This window comes from Dryobates pubescens, chromosome 3 (assembly GCF_014839835.1).
Source record: "Dryobates pubescens isolate bDryPub1 chromosome 3, bDryPub1.pri, whole genome shotgun sequence".
NCBI lineage: Eukaryota > Metazoa > Chordata > Aves > Piciformes > Picidae > Dryobates > Dryobates pubescens.
The window spans coordinates 35,494,647-35,515,928 of record NC_071614.1 but is presented as its reverse complement, the minus strand read 5'-3'; the positions used below and the strand labels follow the sequence as shown (position 1 = coordinate 35,515,928).

The 21,282-nt window shown below is 37.4% G+C and overlaps 1 protein-coding gene across 2 annotated transcripts in view; it reads right to left on the bottom strand.

The window, feature by feature from the left end:
- Positions 1-20,198, bottom strand: part of ANGPT2 (angiopoietin 2) — a 40,246-nt gene extending 20,048 nt beyond the window's left edge. Inside the window, exons 1-2 of one of the 2 annotated variants that reach the window (XM_009904176.2) lie at positions 19,530-20,198; positions 243-398 (exon numbers count right to left, since the gene is read on the bottom strand). In XM_009904176.2, the coding sequence (XP_009902478.1) occupies positions 243-398; positions 19,530-19,814 (441 nt within the window). In that variant the 5' untranslated portion in view covers positions 19,815-20,198. The remainder of the gene's footprint in view (positions 1-242; positions 399-19,529) is intronic. The other variant, XM_054179966.1, reaches the window with a different exon arrangement.
- Between the last annotated feature and the right edge of the window lie 1,084 nt (positions 20,199-21,282).

Sequence of the window (21,282 nt, the reverse complement as noted above, 5' to 3'; positions counted from 1 at the left end):
AGAAAGAAAAGAAAGAATTTTACAAAGGTATTAGCCTGGTGAATAGAACAAAGCCAGTTTGAAGAAATTGTCTTTTAGCTATGTTCTAGGGGTGAGAGCTGAATAATCAACAGAGCTATACAACAAGGGTTGTATAAAAGCATACCAGTACCCAGCTGATGCTTGGATACTACTACAGAATAGTAGTTTATATCTGGGTAGAGCTGTTGATTATAATGATTGACTTCTCATTCATTACTTACTTGTGCTTCAACATCTGTTAATTTGCGGGTCTGTTCAGCTGTTTGATTTAGTAAGTTTGTGCCTATTTCAATCATTACTGCAGTCTGGTTCTGCACTGCAGTTTGCTGGATCTCTACCATTTCTTTCTTCATACTGTCTTGGATGTAATTCTCAAGCTACATGGGAAAGGAAAGAGAGAAGATAGTTGCATTCTTTAAAATTTGGAAGTGGGGGTAGTACCATAAGCTTGTTGGCTGCCTTGTTAAACAAATGTCCCTTGTATGATGCATTTATGTGAAGTTTCCCAATGTAAAAGTTTCCTGATGTGAAGTTTCTCTGTGAGAGGAAGGGAGATATGACAAAGAATGTGTGGCCACCAGTTTTATAGAGACAGAAACAAAGATTTCCAGGAGGAAGGTAGAAGACACAGTGGTGAGAATACTTGAATGCACTTGGGAGTTCTTCTGGGCCTCACTTGACAGACTCAATGCACATCATCAGTTAGATGGGACATTGTGGAGGGTGGGGGGCAGGGAAAGACATACTGAGAAAACAAAGGAGCAAGATACCTTAAGTATCAGGGAGCTACGTTGTGAGAAAGCATTGAAATTATTGTGTCATCTTTAATTTAGAAAAAAGGCTCACACACAAAAAAGGCAATAAGTGCGTAATCAAGGATTGATCAAGACCTTTAATTCTTTCATAAAATAACTGTGGATATTAAACCTCATTCTTGAAGATTAGTTCCCTGTTTACTAGAGGGAGATCAGAATGAGAACCTGAGCAAGCCATCTCTGCAAATAGGATTACAGAACCACATTGCTTCTTTGAAAATGTTATCACTGAGTTTTCCCAAAACACACTACTAGAAAATGAGTTAATTCAGGGCTTAAAGGTAAGGTAAACATTTTATGGTAGGCTTAGGCAATTGCCCAGTTACAATACACAACTCTAAGATTGCTCTGATTACAGTATGCAAAACCTGTGATTAAGGCATCCGGTGGCCCTGGTTGCCCGATTTTTATACCCCTTTTCAGTGTGCTTGCAACCTTGGAAAGCAATTTTGTTTGGAGACACAAATCTGCCTTTTCATAATTTATCTTACCTGAATATCTGTAAGTGTAAGTCTACCTCAAAGTATCTAACCTTTTTCAAATGTCACATTCATGTGATATATTCTAAATCACTGAAGTATCTTCTTGACTCCAGTTTAACAGTTTGTCTTCGCATGTGTTTTGCAACTTAAAAATATTAGTAACTTAAGGAATATGGTATTTGTGTTTACTTGAAAGCATGAAATATGAACATCAAAAGGGATTTATTTTAAGATTTAAAGACAGTTTCATGGTCTGGTGTATTTACTCTATTAAGAGCAACACAATGTATCAAAATTATATAGATCCATTAAATGGCTTTGGAGCTTCTTGTAGGTTTTTTTCTTTTGGCCCCTAAAAATGCTACAAAGCATGATTACATAAACCCTTTCTGTTCTTTCCTTCATAGCCAGTAATCCTCTCCAACGTTTGTGTATTCTCTACAAGTACACATTATAAAATCTCTTATCCTGACCTAAACCAAGCTACACACTCATCCCTCTTTGCTTATATTCACCTCTCTTTCATCATACAATGCGAAACTCTAGAAAGTAGGACTTTTCACAACTATATTTCATAATTTCTTTTAGTGACAGGTGCTTACTTTCATTTTTCTTCAAAGACAAATAATTTCTTTCATCCAAAATGACCATCATCTTCCACTGGCCTCAGTAAGAGCAGAATATATTCCCATTGCATGCTCCGGGAAATTAAGGCCCTTGGGTTTCCCTTAGAGGGCCATGGAAGGACTTCTCCCATGCAGACTCCAAGTAAGGCAGCCAAGCCTGATCTTCATCAACAACACTGAGGATTAGCAGCCTTTTTGCAAGACTGCAGGTCTTAGTGGCACACTTACTTGTAGACTACTATTCAGTAGCTACTGCCAAGAAGCCTTCTTCCTTTGACCACAGTAGCACACTCAGAATTTCTGAGGTGGGGAGTGTATTTTGAGTCATGTGCAAGAGGCAAGGGCACAGGGTTTAAATACTGCATTCTCCATGAATGAGTTTGGAAGCTTGGCAGTTTGGTTTGAACAACATGTCTGTCTTCTCCAACACTTTGCTCAAATTTGGAAGGTTCAGTGAGGATTATTTGTTAGATTTCTCCTTTGCCACAGGGATAGTTATAGGAAAATAATTTTTAATCTCTTTTTAACTCAGTTCAGTGCTGGCATATAAGACTTGTGTTGATGTGTGTTAACATTGATTACACAATGGTTACTTTGGACAAAGTAATTGTAAAATCTAATAACTGATTATTAGTGATTCATCTTCTTCCAGAAAGTCTGCTTTTGAGGGTGTAAGTCAATCAATTAATCCTGTCTTACAGAAATTGCGTGCAGAAGAGAGTGAAAGAGGTATTAATACATTCAGATTTTAAGGAATGCTTAGTTGGCAGCATTTCAGTGAGGTTTTGTGTGTGTGTGGGCGGGATATTTTCTTGAAACATTCTATTTTTTGTGTAAGACTTTGGCTGGCCTGTATTCTTGAAGAAAGTAAATATAAAAATGAAAGCACAGATGGGAAAAAACATGTCTCTTAAAGTATGGTTAAATTGCAAAAACAGCTGGGAAAATTGAAAAAAAATAAATAAATTGACTATTAGGGTTTGTAATATAATGATGCATTTTTAGAGTGACAAGATTCTCTAATGTCATCAGTTTGTGGCCGTCATGCTTTATTGCTTAAAATCATTTAAAATCATAAAATTTGACCAAAAAATACTTCAGCTGATGTGCCAAAAGAACAAGGACAGATCAATCATCTTGGAGCACATTCCAAAACATTACTTTTGTTGCCAAGTCTTTTTTTCAGGCAAGTTTTAAATTGGCAAGAAAGAACGTGGAGAGATGTGGTAAAAGAGATTTGTTTTCTAACCATGGCCCAAGATACCATCACTGCTTTATGAAGGGTTATTAATACTCATTTAAATGAAGAGCCTTCCCAATTGTTATTGTATAGTTTGTGCCCACATTTAGAACAATTTTCCAACGTTTAATAAGTTATTTGTGCATTTTATAGGCAATACTTACCTTTTTGGTTTTCATTTTAAGTTATAAATGAGGTCTTGCTTTTGCTCTTTGCTGCCAAATGATTAGACTACACTAATTAAATGATCACATTCCTAGCAGCATTTTTAGCCATATGAATACATATGTATATGTACATATGTACATATACATATGTATATGTACATATGAATACATATGTATTCATATGTACATATACATATGAACATATGTATTCATCTGTGCAAAATGGTACAAACAGTACTGGCTGCTAGTTTCATTTTACAGACTTTTGTTAGTTGTTGGAGCAGTTCTTCCAAATAAAGTTTACTGATTTTCTTAATGTTTATAATCTGGTTCTGTCACTGTAACATTTATTTTCAAAGAGAGATAATATTAATCATGAGTTTCTACATAGTTCTGTGTCCCCTAGAAGTAGGTAGATGGCTGGAGCTGCATGATCCTTTATATCAAACCCTGAAATCATTGGAATCTATCAAGGTCTCTTTTCCTGGAATCAGATATGGATAAATAGCCTAAGCAATTTACTGCTTCCAGGGAATACATCTGCAGGTTTGAGAAAATTCCAAAAGCATTTTTTTAAGGTTTTCTCACAACTTGTCTACTGAAATCTGAAGATAATGTTTATTCTTACAATAAAGCATTGACTCTAAAATTGTACCTGCTAAGAGAAATAGCAACAAGGTCAAAGTTTATCTGCAGTCATATCTTCTTAGCCCTGTATTTAGATCAGCAGATTCATTGCATGAAAAATGTTATTAGCCCCATAAACTCGGCAAGTGCTATGTGTGATATACTGTGTGAAGCTCAGCTGCATGTAGGTCATTCATTCTATTTAGCAGCTGATTGATGTCCAAATGGAGAGGTCATATGCCTCTATGCCCCAGCCACGTGTTCCTGTTCCCTTCCTCACACCAGCAATCACATTTGTTGTTGAACTTTCGGCTAAACCTACAGGCACTAACCTAAAAGAAAACAAAGGACAATTTCCTGTTAAGTTTGTGGATTATGGATCTCTCTGGGATGTTACTAAGATAACTGTGGCTGTTGATAGTGTAGAAAAGATGTCTTAAGAAGTAACATCATTTAAAATTATATGTTAAGAGTTTTAAATACATGCTTTGCCCAAAATTTTCTTAAAGATTATCAGTCCATAAGAAGATCATGACAACTGATTATTCTCCTGCCATTAAACTGAAGCTTTAGATCCCTTACGCTATTGGCAGTGGTAGTCTGATGAGCATTGAATAATTTAACTAAAACTAGTTTTCTCCATATTTTCTAGGGGGAAACCCAAATAATATACAGAATGTTTGCATGTGAAAAAGCTGTTTCTTGTCAGACCTTGATTGTGCTTAGTGATTTACAAAATAGTTCAAAAGTACTTGCAGAAGAATTGAACACGTTGTGTTACAACATGTTGCATGCTCAGGCATCCAGTATAGATACAGAAGAAATTGTAGGGATAATGACATGGCAGTAGTGGGTTTTTTCACTAATTTTTGTTTTAAATTTCCAAAAATGGAGTAGATCCAGTAGAAAACCTAGCAACAGAAAATACAACATTTAGAGCTAGGCATTTCTTAAGTATTCATTGAAGCTACGTTGTTTGACATGTATTAAGCTGTCAAAAGCTTTTTGAGTTACTCTTCTTACATCCCTACCAAAAATGTCTTGTGCTTTATTCAAAACTTAACTTTGTGAATTTAATACCAAAGGAACTTAATCAGCCCTCCCGATGCCTGTGGTCATCATCCTGACATTTAATTCCCTAAGATGTTTAGTTTTCACAGAAGTGAGGATAATGGAAAATGAGCTTAAGCATCCATAATCAGTTTTGCATAGCTCTACTGATAGGGCAAAATAATACAACAGCTGATGGCTCTCATCAGTTGTTGGTTTTTTTAATACTTTTTCAGAATACAGATGAGGCCTTGCTACTTAGACTGCAGACATCTTGAGTTATCTTTAATCTAATAATGCTTGGCCTTAGTTGCCTTGCCTTTGTTTCAGAGTGGCAGTGTTCTTTGGACTGTGGCAACATCTCATTTCTTCCATCTGAAGTAGGATTTAGCCCATAATTTGAAACAATTTTTAGAAAACTCTGTGCCAATGCACAACTGTCTTGTTGTAGAAGGTCATCCACACATGCCAAAGAATCCTTAGATTTCTGATTCACAGGTTTTGTGTATAGACAGTTTTGTCAAATACTGTTTTAACAGACTTCATTTTCAGTTAAAACACCAAACATGTAAATTGTTTATTTGTAGTACATTTAAAGCCTGCACACTAGGAAGGGTTCCTTGGGATGAATCTATCTTTTTGGATCCTATTGAGCAAGGAAATTTAGTTTTTATGAAAAGAAGAAATCGTTTGTCACAATTTAGTCACAGTAGTTCATACAGCCAATATGAAGTATTTTACTTCCATATACATGACACACACTGCTTCATGTGTGTGGGTGTAATGAATGGACCACCATACTGCCAGGGGACTTCCATGTGTGCTTATATTTGTATTTCCATATCACTGCAATGTATGGGTATTATTAAGACAACATACAGTAAAAATTGTGTTTTGTAGACAGATTTTTTTTCTCTTCAAAATACTGCTTAAAGTTAGAATACAAATGGAAGAAACACTACCCCTTCCAAGCTCAATTCATGTTGACAGACCTAAGGGAACACATTTTTAAGGGCATCGCATCAATACCCATCAATCAGACCATAAGCTATTTCAAATCAGCTTTTAATAAAATAGTATATTTATCTATGCTTTCTGAAAGTTAGTTATCAAGTAGCTTGTAACTTTTGGAAAAAATTAGTACACTGTGGAAGAAAGAAGCAACTATGTCTGGAAAAGAAACATTTCTAATTGCCTTTTTCTTTTTTGTTGTTGTTGGGTTTTGGTTTTTTTTTCCCCTCATCCTGGGGCAGGAAGTCCCAGTGGACTATGTGTTGTTTCTCTAGGGAGGGGAAAAAAATCTTTTGGGAATGTATATGGGAATGCTTGAGATGTCTCTATGCTATTAGCTTCTTACATACCCCATAGAGCACGTCTGCCTGTCCAGACCTCCAGCTAAGATTTTTCTCTTATCTCATTTTCCTGTCAGCAAACAACAGATGAAAGTAACATCATAAATGAATGCTAGCTGAAAGTGAGCTGTGATTTATTGGAAAATATTTAAGCTAAAATTGTGTCATGAAATACTAAAGGTTTAAATGCTAACTCTTAAAATAGCAAATGCAGACTTGAAAGTCCGTAGGCAAGAGATGATTTGGTTAATGCCATTTGTGCACTCAATGAAAGCTTGCCAACTTATTCTCACGTGTGATTACATATGATTTAAAGGAAGCTGTTTTATATGCTTTTAGAATTTACACCTTTTAGCAGAAGGAAAAATTCCCCCCTTTATTGGCAATAATCTACTTATATGAAAACAAAATATCTCAATGTAACATGAAGCTAAACACATGAAATGCCTTCATCGTTTGCACAAACATTTATAACTCACTTTGTATTCTTTACTGGAAGTATTTTGCACTTAACGCTAAATGGTATCACTGCATCATCATATTTTCAAAACCATACAGTAGTGTGCTTTAAACTAGAAAAGTTACAACCAAAATGTTGACCTAGAAGAAGCAAAAGAGTGCATAGGAAAAGGGAAGAGACTGAGAGCTGAAACCATCCCAAAGGCTGTCTTAGAATTGCGCTCCCACCACTCCAGACACTGAAATTGTGTTGTACATGTCCCACAAACTACTGCTTTCCTAACTGCACATATGTTCTCATGTGATTTGTCACCTGGAGAATGATGACAGTTCTTTATAATATATGCAGTGTTTGTACTTTTTACTGTACTTTTGTTAGGAGATGCAAATAAAACTGCAAGTGACAAATATTTTTTAGATTTCAAAAAAGTTCTTAATTGACACTAGGCAACTTGGCAAACCTTTTAGTAGAGTGAATTTCTAGATGGGTAAGGATTTAATTTAACATCAAACTTTAACAATCGCTTCAGAACTGGTGATCAACCATTCTCATTAAGAGTTAAGGATATTCATTAAGGCAGTAATCTAAGATTCTGAATCACTGTTTTTCAGGATCATAGCTAAGTGATATTTCTCTTAGAAATCAGGGAAGGAATTCATAAAGTTCCCATTAGTCTAAAAATAAAGAATAAATAAATAGCGTGAGTCATGAATGGCATTTTGCCGAAGTCCAGTAGCACTGAAGCAAGACAAGAAGCCAATGATGATTCTGCCATTCACTGAAATGAATATAAATATTTCTCATTATGTGCAACAAGCCACCAACATTCAAAATTTGGATTCCTTATTTATAAACAGTGCAGGAAATACTGCCCATCAATATTTGATTTTTTTTATTCTAGGTTATAGCATTGGACTTCACAAATTGTGTAGTCAAACTTTTTGTCGTGTTTTGTACTTGCATGCTACTAGCAAGGAACCAGGACTTTACCAGACTCCTGTAATGATGAGACTCTGTCTTAAAAAGCTCACATATGAATAATCACTTGCTATCCCAGATTTACAGTAATCCTTTCCCAGTTGTGCATTTTTTAAACTGCTACTGAGCAACAGGTAGCTGAAATAAATTTAATGTCAGGTATGCTGTTGGAGGTACTTAGGAAATTTTTCATTAAAGACATTGACTATGTAGCCTCATGAACTTTTAAAGAATTTTAGCAAATTTTTATCCATCACATTTTTTTCTTAGTATAAAGCCATTTATTTTATAACTTACAATATTAAGTGATTTTTAGTTACTTATTTTTATTAATTCCTCTACAGTACAGATTATTTTAGAGACTAGCTCATGATGTGGTGGAGCAAATCATACTGCAAGTTTTTGATATAGATACGAAGCAAATTTCTCTTTTAAAAATCTTTAGTTGAGGATGTGAAAAAGAGCTAGGCATTCACAGTTCATTCCCAGCATTGCTTTCTAGGGAAGCAGTCATCTTGCATTCCACTTCCAACCAGAAGGAAGAATGATTCGGAGTTCAGGGATCAAACTAGTTAGGAAGCTGTGGAACACAATTAGTCCCTTTTGTAAACTATAAAACTGGGTGTCTCCTGTTTCAAAGCTGTGTTCACAGAGCATCTTTCAGCATGAAAAATCATTAGATTTTTGTAACAATAAAGGAAACTGAAAGCATTTTTAGTAGTCTTAAGCTATGCAGCTTTTTTTTAGTTTGTTTTTGTTTGAAGAAGAAGCCTCAGTGATGATGCTAACATGATGTTGCATCTTTCTCTCCACCTTTTCCCTTACTAACATGCTAAATGGATGGGCGAGGTGGTGGGTCTGAAAAGCTACTACATTTTCTTGATCAGTCTGAAAAGTCCTCACTTGCCAGATCAGATTGTTCACTGAATTTCTCTGAAGTTTCCAAAACACTGAGTGGGAGAAGCAGGACCCCAAAAACAAATTGGACTTGACTTTGAATACAGAAAGTACTAAGGGTTGCCTTAAGTAAGGGAAGTTCGTGTGGTCACCCCTGTTTAGTTAAAAAAGCTGAGCATCTTGATATGTTCTTGTCAAATACCACTTTGTTATTTCCCTTTGCTCTTCTATTAGCACAGTTAAGAGTCCCTAAAGCAAAAGCTTCTGAGGAATTTCATGCTTGAAAGATAAAACAGGAAGCTACTGCGTTAAGAGTAGACAAACACAAATATTTGGAAATAAGATTAGCATGTATAGGCAGCATATTGCAGGGGGGGGAGGGGAAGTGTAGTGTGTGATGCAGAAAAAGAAAATTGAATTATGTGATCCTGATAAAAAATACAATTTTTTAATCAGTTGGTAGAATTAGCCATCTAAATGCAGGCAGTTTACTTTGTTGGAACAGAGCCAAGAAGAAAAGTCTTTCCATCCATTACTTCCAAAAGTTCCTCTTTGTCTCTGATGCCCCACTGAGCACTAGGGCAGCAATGGAAATTCATCTCTCCAGCTGAGCTATGGTCAGTGCTCCTGAAAGCGTGAAGCCAGGCAAATGCCCATTGGTGCCCTTCCATGAAGACCAGAAACTGGAGCCAGATCCTCTCAAAACAAATGATGCTATTGGCATTGATTATAATAGGAGAGGAGGAACTGCCAGCGAAAATGGCTGAGAACCAAAGCTATGCACTATACAATGGGTATTTTAGGGGAGGAAATTGTCCCTGTCTGTCAAAATCTGATGGGGTGGGTCACTGAAGAAGGAGGCTTTCAAATAACTCTTTCCGGAGATTCCCTTGGATGCAAGATGCAGCTCTCAAGATGAGTAATCACATCTAGCAACAAAGTACAATGCCATTGATACTGTGTTCAGCCGACCAGAAACAGCTGTAAAACCCAGGAGGCTATTCATGCAGGTGACCATAACAAAGAAATTTAACAAGCACAAAAGAATCCAGAAGTGAGAATCCTGAATGACAAGGGATATAGGGAAAAGAGAGTTCAGACTGGACAGCCAGGAGGCTGAATAGTCTTAATGATGGGAAAGAAGGTGGGGGGTGGGGCAGGAACAAGGAACTGCATCTGTATGAGCAGAATTTTTTTAATGGATGTGTCAGGATAGGAATTCACAAAGGCAATGAGCTGCAAAAGGGGATTGGAAAACTGATCTCAAACCCAGCTGAGGGAAGGTTAAAAAATATTGTGGAAGGAAATGCACTGAGGAAAATGGTGAGTGCAAAGGATTTGACTGGATGAGACTCTTGGGAGATATTACTCCCACATGCACTTGAGAGGGACAAGAAAAGGAAAATGTGAATTTCCTTTTTCTCTTCCAATAGCATCATTGCTAATTAAGAGGTAATCTATAAAGTAAGTCTTAAAGCACATGCCTGATTTACTGGTTTATTCCATTATCTACTTCAAATTTTAAAAAAAAATAAATTAAAAAATCATTGTTTGATTCAACTAAGTTGTTAGATACATCAGACAGAATCTCAGTTTCACTAAGAAGTCAGTGGAATTTTTTTCCACTTTCTTAAAGTGGAGCTAGGTTTTTGTAGAATGTCCTCAGAGCCTTTTAAAAATAATAAAGTTTACCAAAACAAAGAAGCTGAACTCAAGACATGGCTAAGTTTTTTCTAGATGCAAGTCAAATAAACTTATGTGTCAGGGGGTAAAACAGGGTATTATTAACCATATTTTAAACTTTCTTCCATAGCTGGTAAGCTGTAGTTGTCAGAATCCTTGCTTGTACGTGGCAAGATTTCAACAGGGTCAGATTGTTTATGTTTGCTGTAGTTTATACTGTTTCGATGGGTTAGGTTATTATTCTCGTGGTTTACCTTCTAGTTATCTGAACTTTGTTTCATCAAGTCAGAGTATTTTTCAGAGAACATTTGCAGTAAGGTTCCAGTAGCAGTTTCAACCCTTTTTTTTAAATTTACTATGACTTTATAGGGTAATCAGTATATCTGACGGAAAATCTGGCATCAGAATGGAAGTTCAACATAAGCAAAAACATAGGGATAGTTATTATGGACAAAATTCAGACCTCACGCAAGGAAGCTTAGTTTTATTTAAGTCAGTTCCTTTAAAGCAGAAAAACACAAGATTTTGTCTGGTTTTACTCATTCATTTAGGAAGTCCCTCACCTACTTTATCTATTTTCCTAAAATTGGTGTTCCCTTTAAATAGTTGAATTACTCTGTTTACAGAAAAGAAAAGAAGGAATATGTAAAGAAAAGCAAGAATATGGAAATAGCTTCATTAAGTCTTCACCAGGGAATTTGCTTGAATATTGAACTGTCTGAATGGACAGAATATTTGTTAATCATATAATTTTTTTTGTTGTTTGGAAGACAACTTGAAGATCATCAAGTCCAACAATTAACCTAGCACTGCCAGGTCACTACTAAACCATATCCCTCAGTAACACATCTATAAGCCTTTTAAATACTTCCAGAGATGGTGACTTTGCTGGGCAGACTCTTCCAAAGCCTCACAACCTCACAAATTTTATAATATCCTACCTAAACCTTCCTTGGCAAAACTTGAGGCAGTTTCCTTTTGTCCTGTCACTTCTTACTTGGGAGGAGACATACACCTCATTATGATCTCTCTTAAGTTATAGACTCCTAAGTTCTCCCCTAAGCCTCCTTTTTTTCCAGGTTAAACAAACCCAGTTCCCTCAGGTGCTCTTCACAAGACTTGTGCTCTATAACCCTGACACCTAATGCTATAGGAAAGTACATCAAGTGTGTTTTCCATTGCTACATGTATCTCAGTCTTGATCTCCATCTTTTCTGATGTTTGAATGTTGAGATTTTGCTCAGTTGATGTGGTAAAATGAGGCTATTCTCAATTGGCACATCCTCCTCAGGACGCAGGTTTACATATCACTAAGAAACTGTGGGTCAGGACTAGTATCATACAAGTGGTTTCACCTTGCAAATGCAAAATGGCAAAGAGAATTGTTGCACAGAACCTAACATCGTAGTTCAAAGGAAAAGACTTAAAGTGTATGAAGTGTCTTAGTATGATGTCTCCATATTCTGTGGAAGACAAAACAGAAATCAGTTTTAGGTACCCTATTAAAAACTACATCTCTAAGCTTATTCAAATACCTCCGTGTAAGCCGTATCATCATATGACATATGGTCATCAGGTCATATGATGAACAGGCCTCCGGTAACACTGACGTTATGTCATATGTAGGGGAGCTGTTGCTGGGGTAAGGGCTATGGCTATTGCCCAGGAAACGTCCTTTCCACTGTGCTGGGTGTCTCCCCATTCCCACACCCTGACAGAATGGAACAAAAGAGGCTTTTTCCTTCCAGGATCACACACATCAGGTGCAGGCCTGAACCAAAAAAAAAAGTGAGCACAGCGATGAAGCTGATATTGTGAGTACACGAGGTGAATGACTCCTAGCGCTTGCAGCGTGGGAATGAACAGGTCTGCTGAGTTCTGGTTTAGATGGGCCTTAATACTCTGCCCAGTCACTTTACCAGAGATTTGTGAAGGTCTTCACTGAAAGGGTTATCAAACATTGGAATGATCTGCCCCTGGCAGTGGTGGAGTCTCTGTCCCTGGAGGTACTTAAGCAGCATGTGGCGCTTAGGGACATGGTTTAGTCTTGACCTTTCATTGATGGGTTGAGGGTTGGATTGGATGCTCTTCATCTAGAGAGGGAAACATTTCACTTCCTTACAGCTTCTGGGAATAACATTACTCATTAATAATAATAGATTTCCATCCATACTTCTACTAACAGAGAGAAAAGTTAGTGGAGAATAGGTTGTGTATCAGCCTTGTCTTTTTAGCAGTAAGACCTCATTATGACCTCATGGCTCTTGGAAGATTATTGGATAAACAGATAAAGGTTTGTACAGGCAGTATAAGGACAGTAGAAATGCTTCTGTAGCTTCCCTCTCTCTGTCCAGCCTAGGCCATAATATCTGGAAGTTGGAATGAGAACAGACAGGTATCTTCCAATCATACAAATTGCAAGTTAGCTGGGCTTTGTAAACAACATCTTAACTTTAGGGTTAACCTGTTTTGCAAACAGATGAAATTATAATAGTATTTTCAGTAGTTATTTGGAATGTAGTAAGCAGTGGAAAAAAAGGCATTTAATGAGTGGCAATGTATTTTCCTAGGCAGCTTGAAAACTGACACAGTGTTTGCAGAACCATTTCAGAGTGGGATTTTTTAAATTTATTTATTTTACAAAATATGGATCTGAGTTTTGTAACCCGAAGAATACTTTAACATTTACTCTGAGCTTGGTTTACTTGGAGTCAAGTTTATGTTCACCAAACAGCATTTCATGTATTCTCACTAGAGAATAAATACAATTATTTTTTCCTCTGCTTTATTTCCTAGAGATATGTCTGTTAAAGGAAATGAAATGATCACAGTATTTCCAGTTGTAAAGCACTTTTTAACCTTTTTTCTGTGAGGTTATTTGGTTTAATTTGTTCCATTGTGGAATATGCCATATCACTAAGGCATTTCTAAGTATTAAATTACTGTGCCATACCTTTTTTTTTCCCAGATGCTTTGTTCTATGAAATTATCTGATGCTTCTTTTGGGTTTTTTTCACCTTAATTTATATCTGGCTTGTCTCAGAAATTCAAAGAATAAAATGATAGATAACATTTTCTGTGCTTATTTCTGAAACATCTTATTTAGTGCCACAGGAACTCTCCTGGTTATATTGATATATACTGACTTCTTCAGCACTGCTGATAAATCTGCCTCTTGAAGGAGGATTTCTTGTAAGTTTTCCATTCCTCTATTTCTCTCTTCCAGGCTAAAGAGACAGGATAAACTTACTATAGGGAGCTAATAGACATCATCTGATCAAATTCTGGTTTGCTCTGTGTTGCTAAGCTCAAGAGAAGGATCCAAAAGTAGCATCTGTCTGTTGTAGACGTTAAGAGGGACCTGGGGGTACTGGTTGACAGTCAACTGAATGTGAGTCAGCAGTGTACCCAGGTGGCCCAGAAAGCCAGTGGCATCCTGGCTTGTAGTAGAAATACTGTGGCTAGCAGGAACAGGGCAGTGATTGTTCCCCTGAAGTCAGCACCGGTGAGGACACACTTTGAGTCAGTTCTGGGCCCCTCACTACAAGAGGGACATTGAGGTGGTGGAGCATGTCCAGAGAAGGGCCTGGAACCCACTACCTACAAGGAGCATCTGGGGGAGCTGGGCCTTAATACTCTGCCCAATCACTTTACCAGAGATTTGGTGAAGGTCCTCACTGAAAGGGTTATCAAATGTTGGAATGATCTGCCCCAGGCAGTGGTGGAGTCTCGGTCCCTGGAGGTGTTCAAGCACTGTGTGGACCTGGCACTTAGAGACATGGTTTAGTGTTGACCTTTCAGTGATGGGTTAAGGGATGGACTGGATGATCTTGGAGGTCTGTTCCAACCAGATGTATTCTGTGATTCTGTTCTAACTCAGTTGGCAGCATCTTGCATGTCTAGCCTTATAATAATGGTAATGGTGGAGGAAGACAAACTTATTTTGCCCCTATCTTGGCTTTCAGCCAAAACTACAGGATTTTAATCCCATGAAACAACACATGTAACAGGAGCTTCTTGCATTAGAGTATGTGTAAAGTTGTTTGATAAACAGCGGTTTACTGAGGTGCCTTATTTTACTGTAAGAAGTACTGTAAATCAAATAATGTATACAGTGATATATTTGCAAAACCACAAATACTGTAGTATGAAACCCAGTTACTGAAGATACTAGATGTCGTATTTTGAATATTAGAAATGGATATCTGTGTCTTCTAGGCAAAATTCAGTTCTAAGCAATATATATATATATATATGAGATAGCTTGTTTCTTTTGATTAGGAATCAAGCAAATTATATCATTTGTGTTCCTCGGTAAATTAAGTGGAAATGCACATTATTGAATTTGTTCATGACTATAGCAAAAAGGAGCAGTAACAAGATAACTGTCTGTAAAAGAAACACCATTCCGAACCTCAGTCTCTGCAAAAGTTTCCAAAATATTCTGAAGGTTATGCTATTAAGGTTTATGTGTTAGGTGGGTATGCAAACTAAAAGAATTGGAAACTGTCAATTCAGGCTCATTTCCTATAGGTGCACTTGCAGAAAAAGAATAAAGGACCTGATGTCAAAAATTAATGGAGAAAGTCTCCCCATTTGTTGTTTGAACCAGTCAAAGATGATCATATTAATAACAAAGCACATGAAAATAGATCTTGAATGCTAAGAAGACACTGCATTAGTAAAACAAGCCTCTGTTTATCACATTTTTTTAACTGATAATATCTTGGAGATGGCAAGCTCTCAACTTCATTTTTGTCTTCTAGATCTGTACAAGAAAATCTCTAGTCTTCTTCGTTGATTTTGCACAATTTCATACATGTATCACCAGTTTGGTGTTCATGGACAGATGCAGAAATATTCTTTACGACGTGGTTTTTAAACACATGCAAAAATGTAATTTCAAATCCTTTTAGAGAAATTTACCTACAAGAGATAATCCAATAAACTGCATATTTATAGTAGTGTGGAAACTTTACCTGGTAACATACCCTAATCTGAGAGTTGGGGGGGGAAATCTTTTCTTTTGGGTTCCGCCAGTATTCTTTTGCTTAGCTAATACATAGTTGATAGACAGAAACAAGCACTTTTCACAGTAAGTGAAAACAGATGCATTACTTAAGAAAGGAATGCAGCTCTTGATTCAGAGTCAGAATCATCTCTTGCGTACTTCAAAATCCAACACTATACAATATAATTGTACAGATTTTAATGATGGCATTTTGGAATATATTTTTGTATTTGAGATATGCAGTTCTGTGCAAGTAAGACAATAATTACAGTCTTTTGTTGGTAATTACTCATCAAAAATTAGAAGCATTCATTCCCAACTTAAAACGTTTGATTTTGTTGTGCTTATGGAAGAAAAACATTTCAGAGTGACAAAGGGGTTTTTAGATCCCAGTTTATCACAACAAAGAGAAACGAATCTCAGTTCAGAGTATCTGAAGACATTGCATCTCTACCAGCAAAGTTTGCCACTCCTAGTCTGCTGGGATTGTTCAGGGTGAAGTTCTGGTTGACTCTGGTTGATGTTGAATCCTAGCACAGACTTCTATTTTCTAGTCTTTTCATCTGCTGAAAAAAACTGAAAATAAATTACCTATATTCCATTTGCTATGATCAATTTGATCATACATTGGTTTTAATTCCTTCTAACAGGCAAGTCTAAGAAAATATGACCTGTTTCTTTTATGTTGTTGCTTTGGATAGAGTCATATGTCCTGAGTTGTAGAACCTAGTTTATGTATTAATAAGTAAATTCAAGTCAGCATTCAGTTATGTCAATGTCTTATTACCTGAAAAAATGCAGTTCCTTGAGTAGAAATGTCACGATTCAAATGCTAAAGCTTCCATTAATTCAGGAACCTAAGGAAATTACTTGATCTCTAGGAATAGCTGAAAACTTGATGTTGTTTTTCCATTAAAAAAATACAAAATATAATAGCCAACATACACGTTGATGGTTGGACTTAATCTTATGTCTTTTCCAAACAAAATGATTCTTTGCCTACATATAAAATTTCCAGTCTTGTATCTCAGCTGTACACCAATCTGCTATCCTCTCAAATTAATCAGAAATCTTATTATTGAGGGGTTTGTTCTCCTTGCCCACATGCACATGGGCAAAAATCTTGCACTTCAATATATAAATTCATCCCAAGGTAGGGAAACTCAAAGAGGAGAGTTCTTTTCAGCTATATTGCTGCACAACTGACTAGTGTTTTGGCCTTTGCTCCACAGCATCACTTACTGGCTTACCACTAAACACTGGATTAGGTGGAATAGCAGTTTGTTCTAGTATGCCATCTGAACACTTCAGCATACTCTGCTTTTGAAAAGACAGTCTCCAGTGTTAGGTATGGTACATACAGCAGTGGCATAAGGCCTTAAAACAGTTCAGACAAAAATTGTGTTTTCATAAACCAGCAATTTGGAGCAATTGTAGAACAAAGAAAGTCTTCTGCTGTCTATGCAAGAGTAGATCAAAAAAGAACCTGATCCTACGTAACTCATTTTCTTTCCATTGTGTTTGTCCATTAACCAGATGAAGCGCACACTTCCCATGCTGGTCCATTCATACAGGCTAGTGTTCATTCAGAAACAGAGCATTTCCTTTAGTTGATGGATTAAAGGCAGGATGGGGGGAGGAGTGTAAAAATCTTTTGGGATGTGCAATAGTTCAGGAACAATGTTTAGAGGTTAATACATGCTAGGAGTCTGAAATGTACGGTTCTTACACAGCTTCAAAACAAAACAGTTATTGCCTCTTAAATGGGCAAAAATTGTTTATTTATTTATTTATTTTAGAAAAAAGCAAGACCTAAAGCAGTTTTTTGTGCAACTGCTGAGAAGTTAATGTCAGGTTGTTTTTAAAATCAGTCTTATAATACACTTTCAATGCAGTGTACAGACTAAACTACCAATTTTGGCTTGCCTTGCCTTGCCTTATCTAGCATTATATTTTGCTAAAATGAAATACGAACCTAGGAATGTGTATTAGTGACCTTTAAAAAAACAGCAGGTTAAGTCTGTGAGCAACTCTAAAGGTTATTGTTTGCTTTTCATCTTCACTTGCAGACACAGGTGTCCCTAGCAAAGCAAATCTGAGGAAAAGCTACTTTTGTTGGAGACTCTTTGTGAACAAAACAGATGACATAAAGAGCAGGTGTTAAAATAGTGAAAAAGGCAAACAGCAATTAATTTACAGGATGTTTAGCTGTTGAACAGATAGGGGGGGAAAACCCAGGCTATTCCAAAGCATCTTATGTGGAAATCTTTGCTCAAATAAAAGAAATTTCTGTGTCTCATAAACCAGAGTCTGCCTTTTGATCCCCCAAAGGACTGGTTAGATATACTTATCCTATTCCTCTTGTAACTCATTTCCCAGGGACTAACAGGAAAAAGCATAGTTTTTACTAAATAAGGATGCTGGAATTTGTTTACTGGTTTCTGTTTACCTGATGCCATTTATGATACTGTGTTTGCCTACTTAAGTAGCATTTAGCATTGATGTCTTGTGTGTGATTTTACTATTTATGTTAGGAAATTGCTTAGCAGCTGGGGAGATTAGAATGTTTTACTTTGTGTGTTTCTCATCCTGCATTGCACATCTGTTAATGTTGGTCTTAACATGACAATAGTGAGCATTGTAAATTAATAAGTAGAAAGATAAGTAAATATGTGGAGGGAAGTATGTTTGCCTGTGAGATTACAAAGAAAATAAATAAATTAAAAGCTACTGAAGTGACATTATTTGGGTGTCTAAATTAAGCATCCTAAACCCATAAAGACAGATTGAGAGGCCCACTCTTCAGCCTTTGAGTGTATGCATTTTGGATTTAAGCTTCCAGGTTCATTCTCAGGTAGCTGAAGACACTGTGCTTTCTGCTTTTAAGTGTAACTTCTGTTTCTCACACACACACATTGACCAGCAGGTTTCTTTGATTATATCATGCTAGTTCTGCACATTTGTAACTGATAAGAGAAGTGAATCCCAATGCAAAACTGATTTATTGCCATGCAAGAAGTGACTACATATTGTAAAAAATTGTTGAATTCTCTCAATTTGCAGCAAAAATGTCTTCCATTATGAAAGGCCCTTTTATGACATCACTGGAACACTTATTTGGAGACAGTATGTCAACTACTCAGTTAAGTCCTCAAAATACGTGCTGCTTAGAAGACAGGCTTCTTGTTATGAAACACATAGACTCATAAATTTACCATGCAATTAAACTACACTATCACATTTTTTTTCAGGTACTGAGTTTATTAAAACAAAATCTATTGAACCATAGAGCATTTAGAATCTGATTAGTTTCTATAAAAATGTGGAATCTTAATTAGGTTTATTCTCCAGTAATATTAAGAATATACACAGTGTACACTTTTTTCCTGCTGTTTCAGGTAGTATTTTACAGATGTTGCTGCTTTGGCAATAAACATGCCATTTCCCCTTGGCTGCAGTGGAGTTGCATTAAAGGAAGCTATGTGGCATCTGCAACACCTTTTCCAGAATATTTTCCCCTTGAATATGGTGTATTTGAGTGGAAATGTTACAGGATGCAAAGGATATCCGCTAATGAACTTTCTTGAAATTCTATCACTTCACTAGGCTAATGGCACTACAAACCAGACCCGCAGTCTTTGCTTGGAATTACAGTTCTTCATCAGTGGAGCTTAATACATTAATTTCTATGGTCAAGTTTTAAAATAACTTTTCAAATAACATTTTTTCAAACGTGCCTGGGATAAAGGTACGTGCTGTATTCTTTAAACAGAAAGAAAATAGCCCTTGTCAGTCAGTTCTAAATTAGTAGCTGGTTCATGTCAGAGGTTTCAGACACACCGTCTGTCTGCATGTGTAACATTGTCCAAGCAACTCACAGTGACAAACTTTAAATCACAAGCTTTGCAGGACAGTGCAGTTCTCTTTTCCTTTTTAACTGTAAAATTATGTTCTCAGACTTGAAAACAACTTTGTGGCTGGAAAGTAATTCGGAAATTTAGTTTAGATAATGCATTTGGAAACTGATGAAAGATTAAAAAAAAAAAAAAAAAGGACATATTGAAATAGATAACAGGATGTTGCAAACAAGATTTTTAGACTAGGAATTCTATTGTCTTACCTTCATTAGCCACTGAGTGTTGTTTTCCATGATGTTTTCAAGTAGCTGCAGTCTTTGAACTGAATCATCATAGTCTAAAGGTGCGTCCCTTTGCACCGCGTTGGACACGTAAGAAGTTGAAGACCGGCAGTTGTCCGTCTCGGGCAAAAGAAAGGTATAGCTGCATGACCCATGCTGAACCTGGTACTGCTTCTTGCCTATCGTCTCCATGCTCCTACTGAAGGAGTTGTATCCTGAAGCTATGAAAATCCCGCAGCCCCAGAAGAAGTAGGCAGTCAACTGCATTTTATCTCTGGCGGTCGGTACCGGCGAGCCGAGAGAGCTGCGGGCGCTGGCGAGCGGTGCGTAGAACGGGCTAACCTGCGCTGAGCGGCCGCGCTGGTGCCATGTGCCGCCCGCGGCAGGGCGGGCTGGGCTTTTTCACTGTCCCGCTCACAACTGGAAGCGCGCCGACTTCTGCCCCGCAGCCCTGCCCCGAGCTGTCAGATGCGGGGAGCACCAACAGCCCCCGGGAAGCTTTCTCCCCCTGCCCGTGCCAAGGCGTCAGCGCTCCGGTACCCGAATCAATCACTTCGCTTCCCTTATATGATAAGTTGATAACAGCAGGCAGACATGTGGAGCGGAGCTGCTCCTCCCTCCCAGCCTCGCCAGTGCCTTCCTGCAGCCTGGAGGAGGGGGCGGGGGGAGGCATGTGCAAAACGGGCGGGGGGAAGAGCGCGGCCCGGGTGCGGAGGTGCGCGGAGATGCGCGAAGAGGAGGGAGGAACCGGCAGCAACAGGACCCCTGCGAATTCCTGCAGCACGGCTCTAATTAAGGGTTTCCTAGACAGAGCAATCAGTTCCGATAGCCTCCAACTATGCTTGTGAAACGCTGTAAAAAAGTATATAAACAAATAAATAAATAATAAACCAACCCAAACCCAACAGTTCCCGGCTTGCTTGGTCTTCTTAAAGAATTTTCTTCTTCTTCTTCTTTTTTTTTTTTTTTAACATGTGCTGAACCAAGATGTGGTTTCATTTGTGCTTAATGCTTTGTGTCATTCCAGAGAAAGCCACTGTCCTCAACATACAAAAGCAAGCCTCGGCACATCCTTGCAAAAAGAACCAGAGACAGGGCTTAATTAAAAGTTTTCAGTTGAACGCAAACCTTGTATTTTACAGCATCTCCGATAGATACTAATTTTTAGTCAGGGCTTTCAAAAGCTAAGTGTTTTCAAGTCTTTTTTAAAAGTTATTTTCTTCTATATGTGTGTATATATATGTGTATATATGTGTATGTGTGTATGGCTTTTTTGGTCTGTATTAAATGGCTTTGGAAGTGCTAACATTAACATTAAATTCCAAATCACAAGTCAGCAGGGGCTGGAAGATGAATAACTGTCCAGACACAGGGGGAGCAAAGCATGCCTCAGGAAGTGGCATGGCTGAAGAGAAGTTACCATGCAAGCTCGCCCTAGCCCAGTTCTGTACCCTTGGATATACCCATAAAAGGTGAGGGAATCTCAAAGTACTTGAAATGTATATGTAAGAATAAAAAGAAGCTTCCCCCTACTTCCCACTTCCATGTGCTCTGCAATGATCAGTGATCATGAAAAAGCAGAAAATTACTAACCAGATCCAGGGAAAGAGATGATTCCACTTAAATTTTGTTAAAGTTTCCTTCTCTGTTTTAAAAAGCGTCTTCTTTAAGACTAACATGATAGGATACTGACTCCTGAAAAACTGCCTGAGAGTTTTGCTCGGTCTGGATCTGG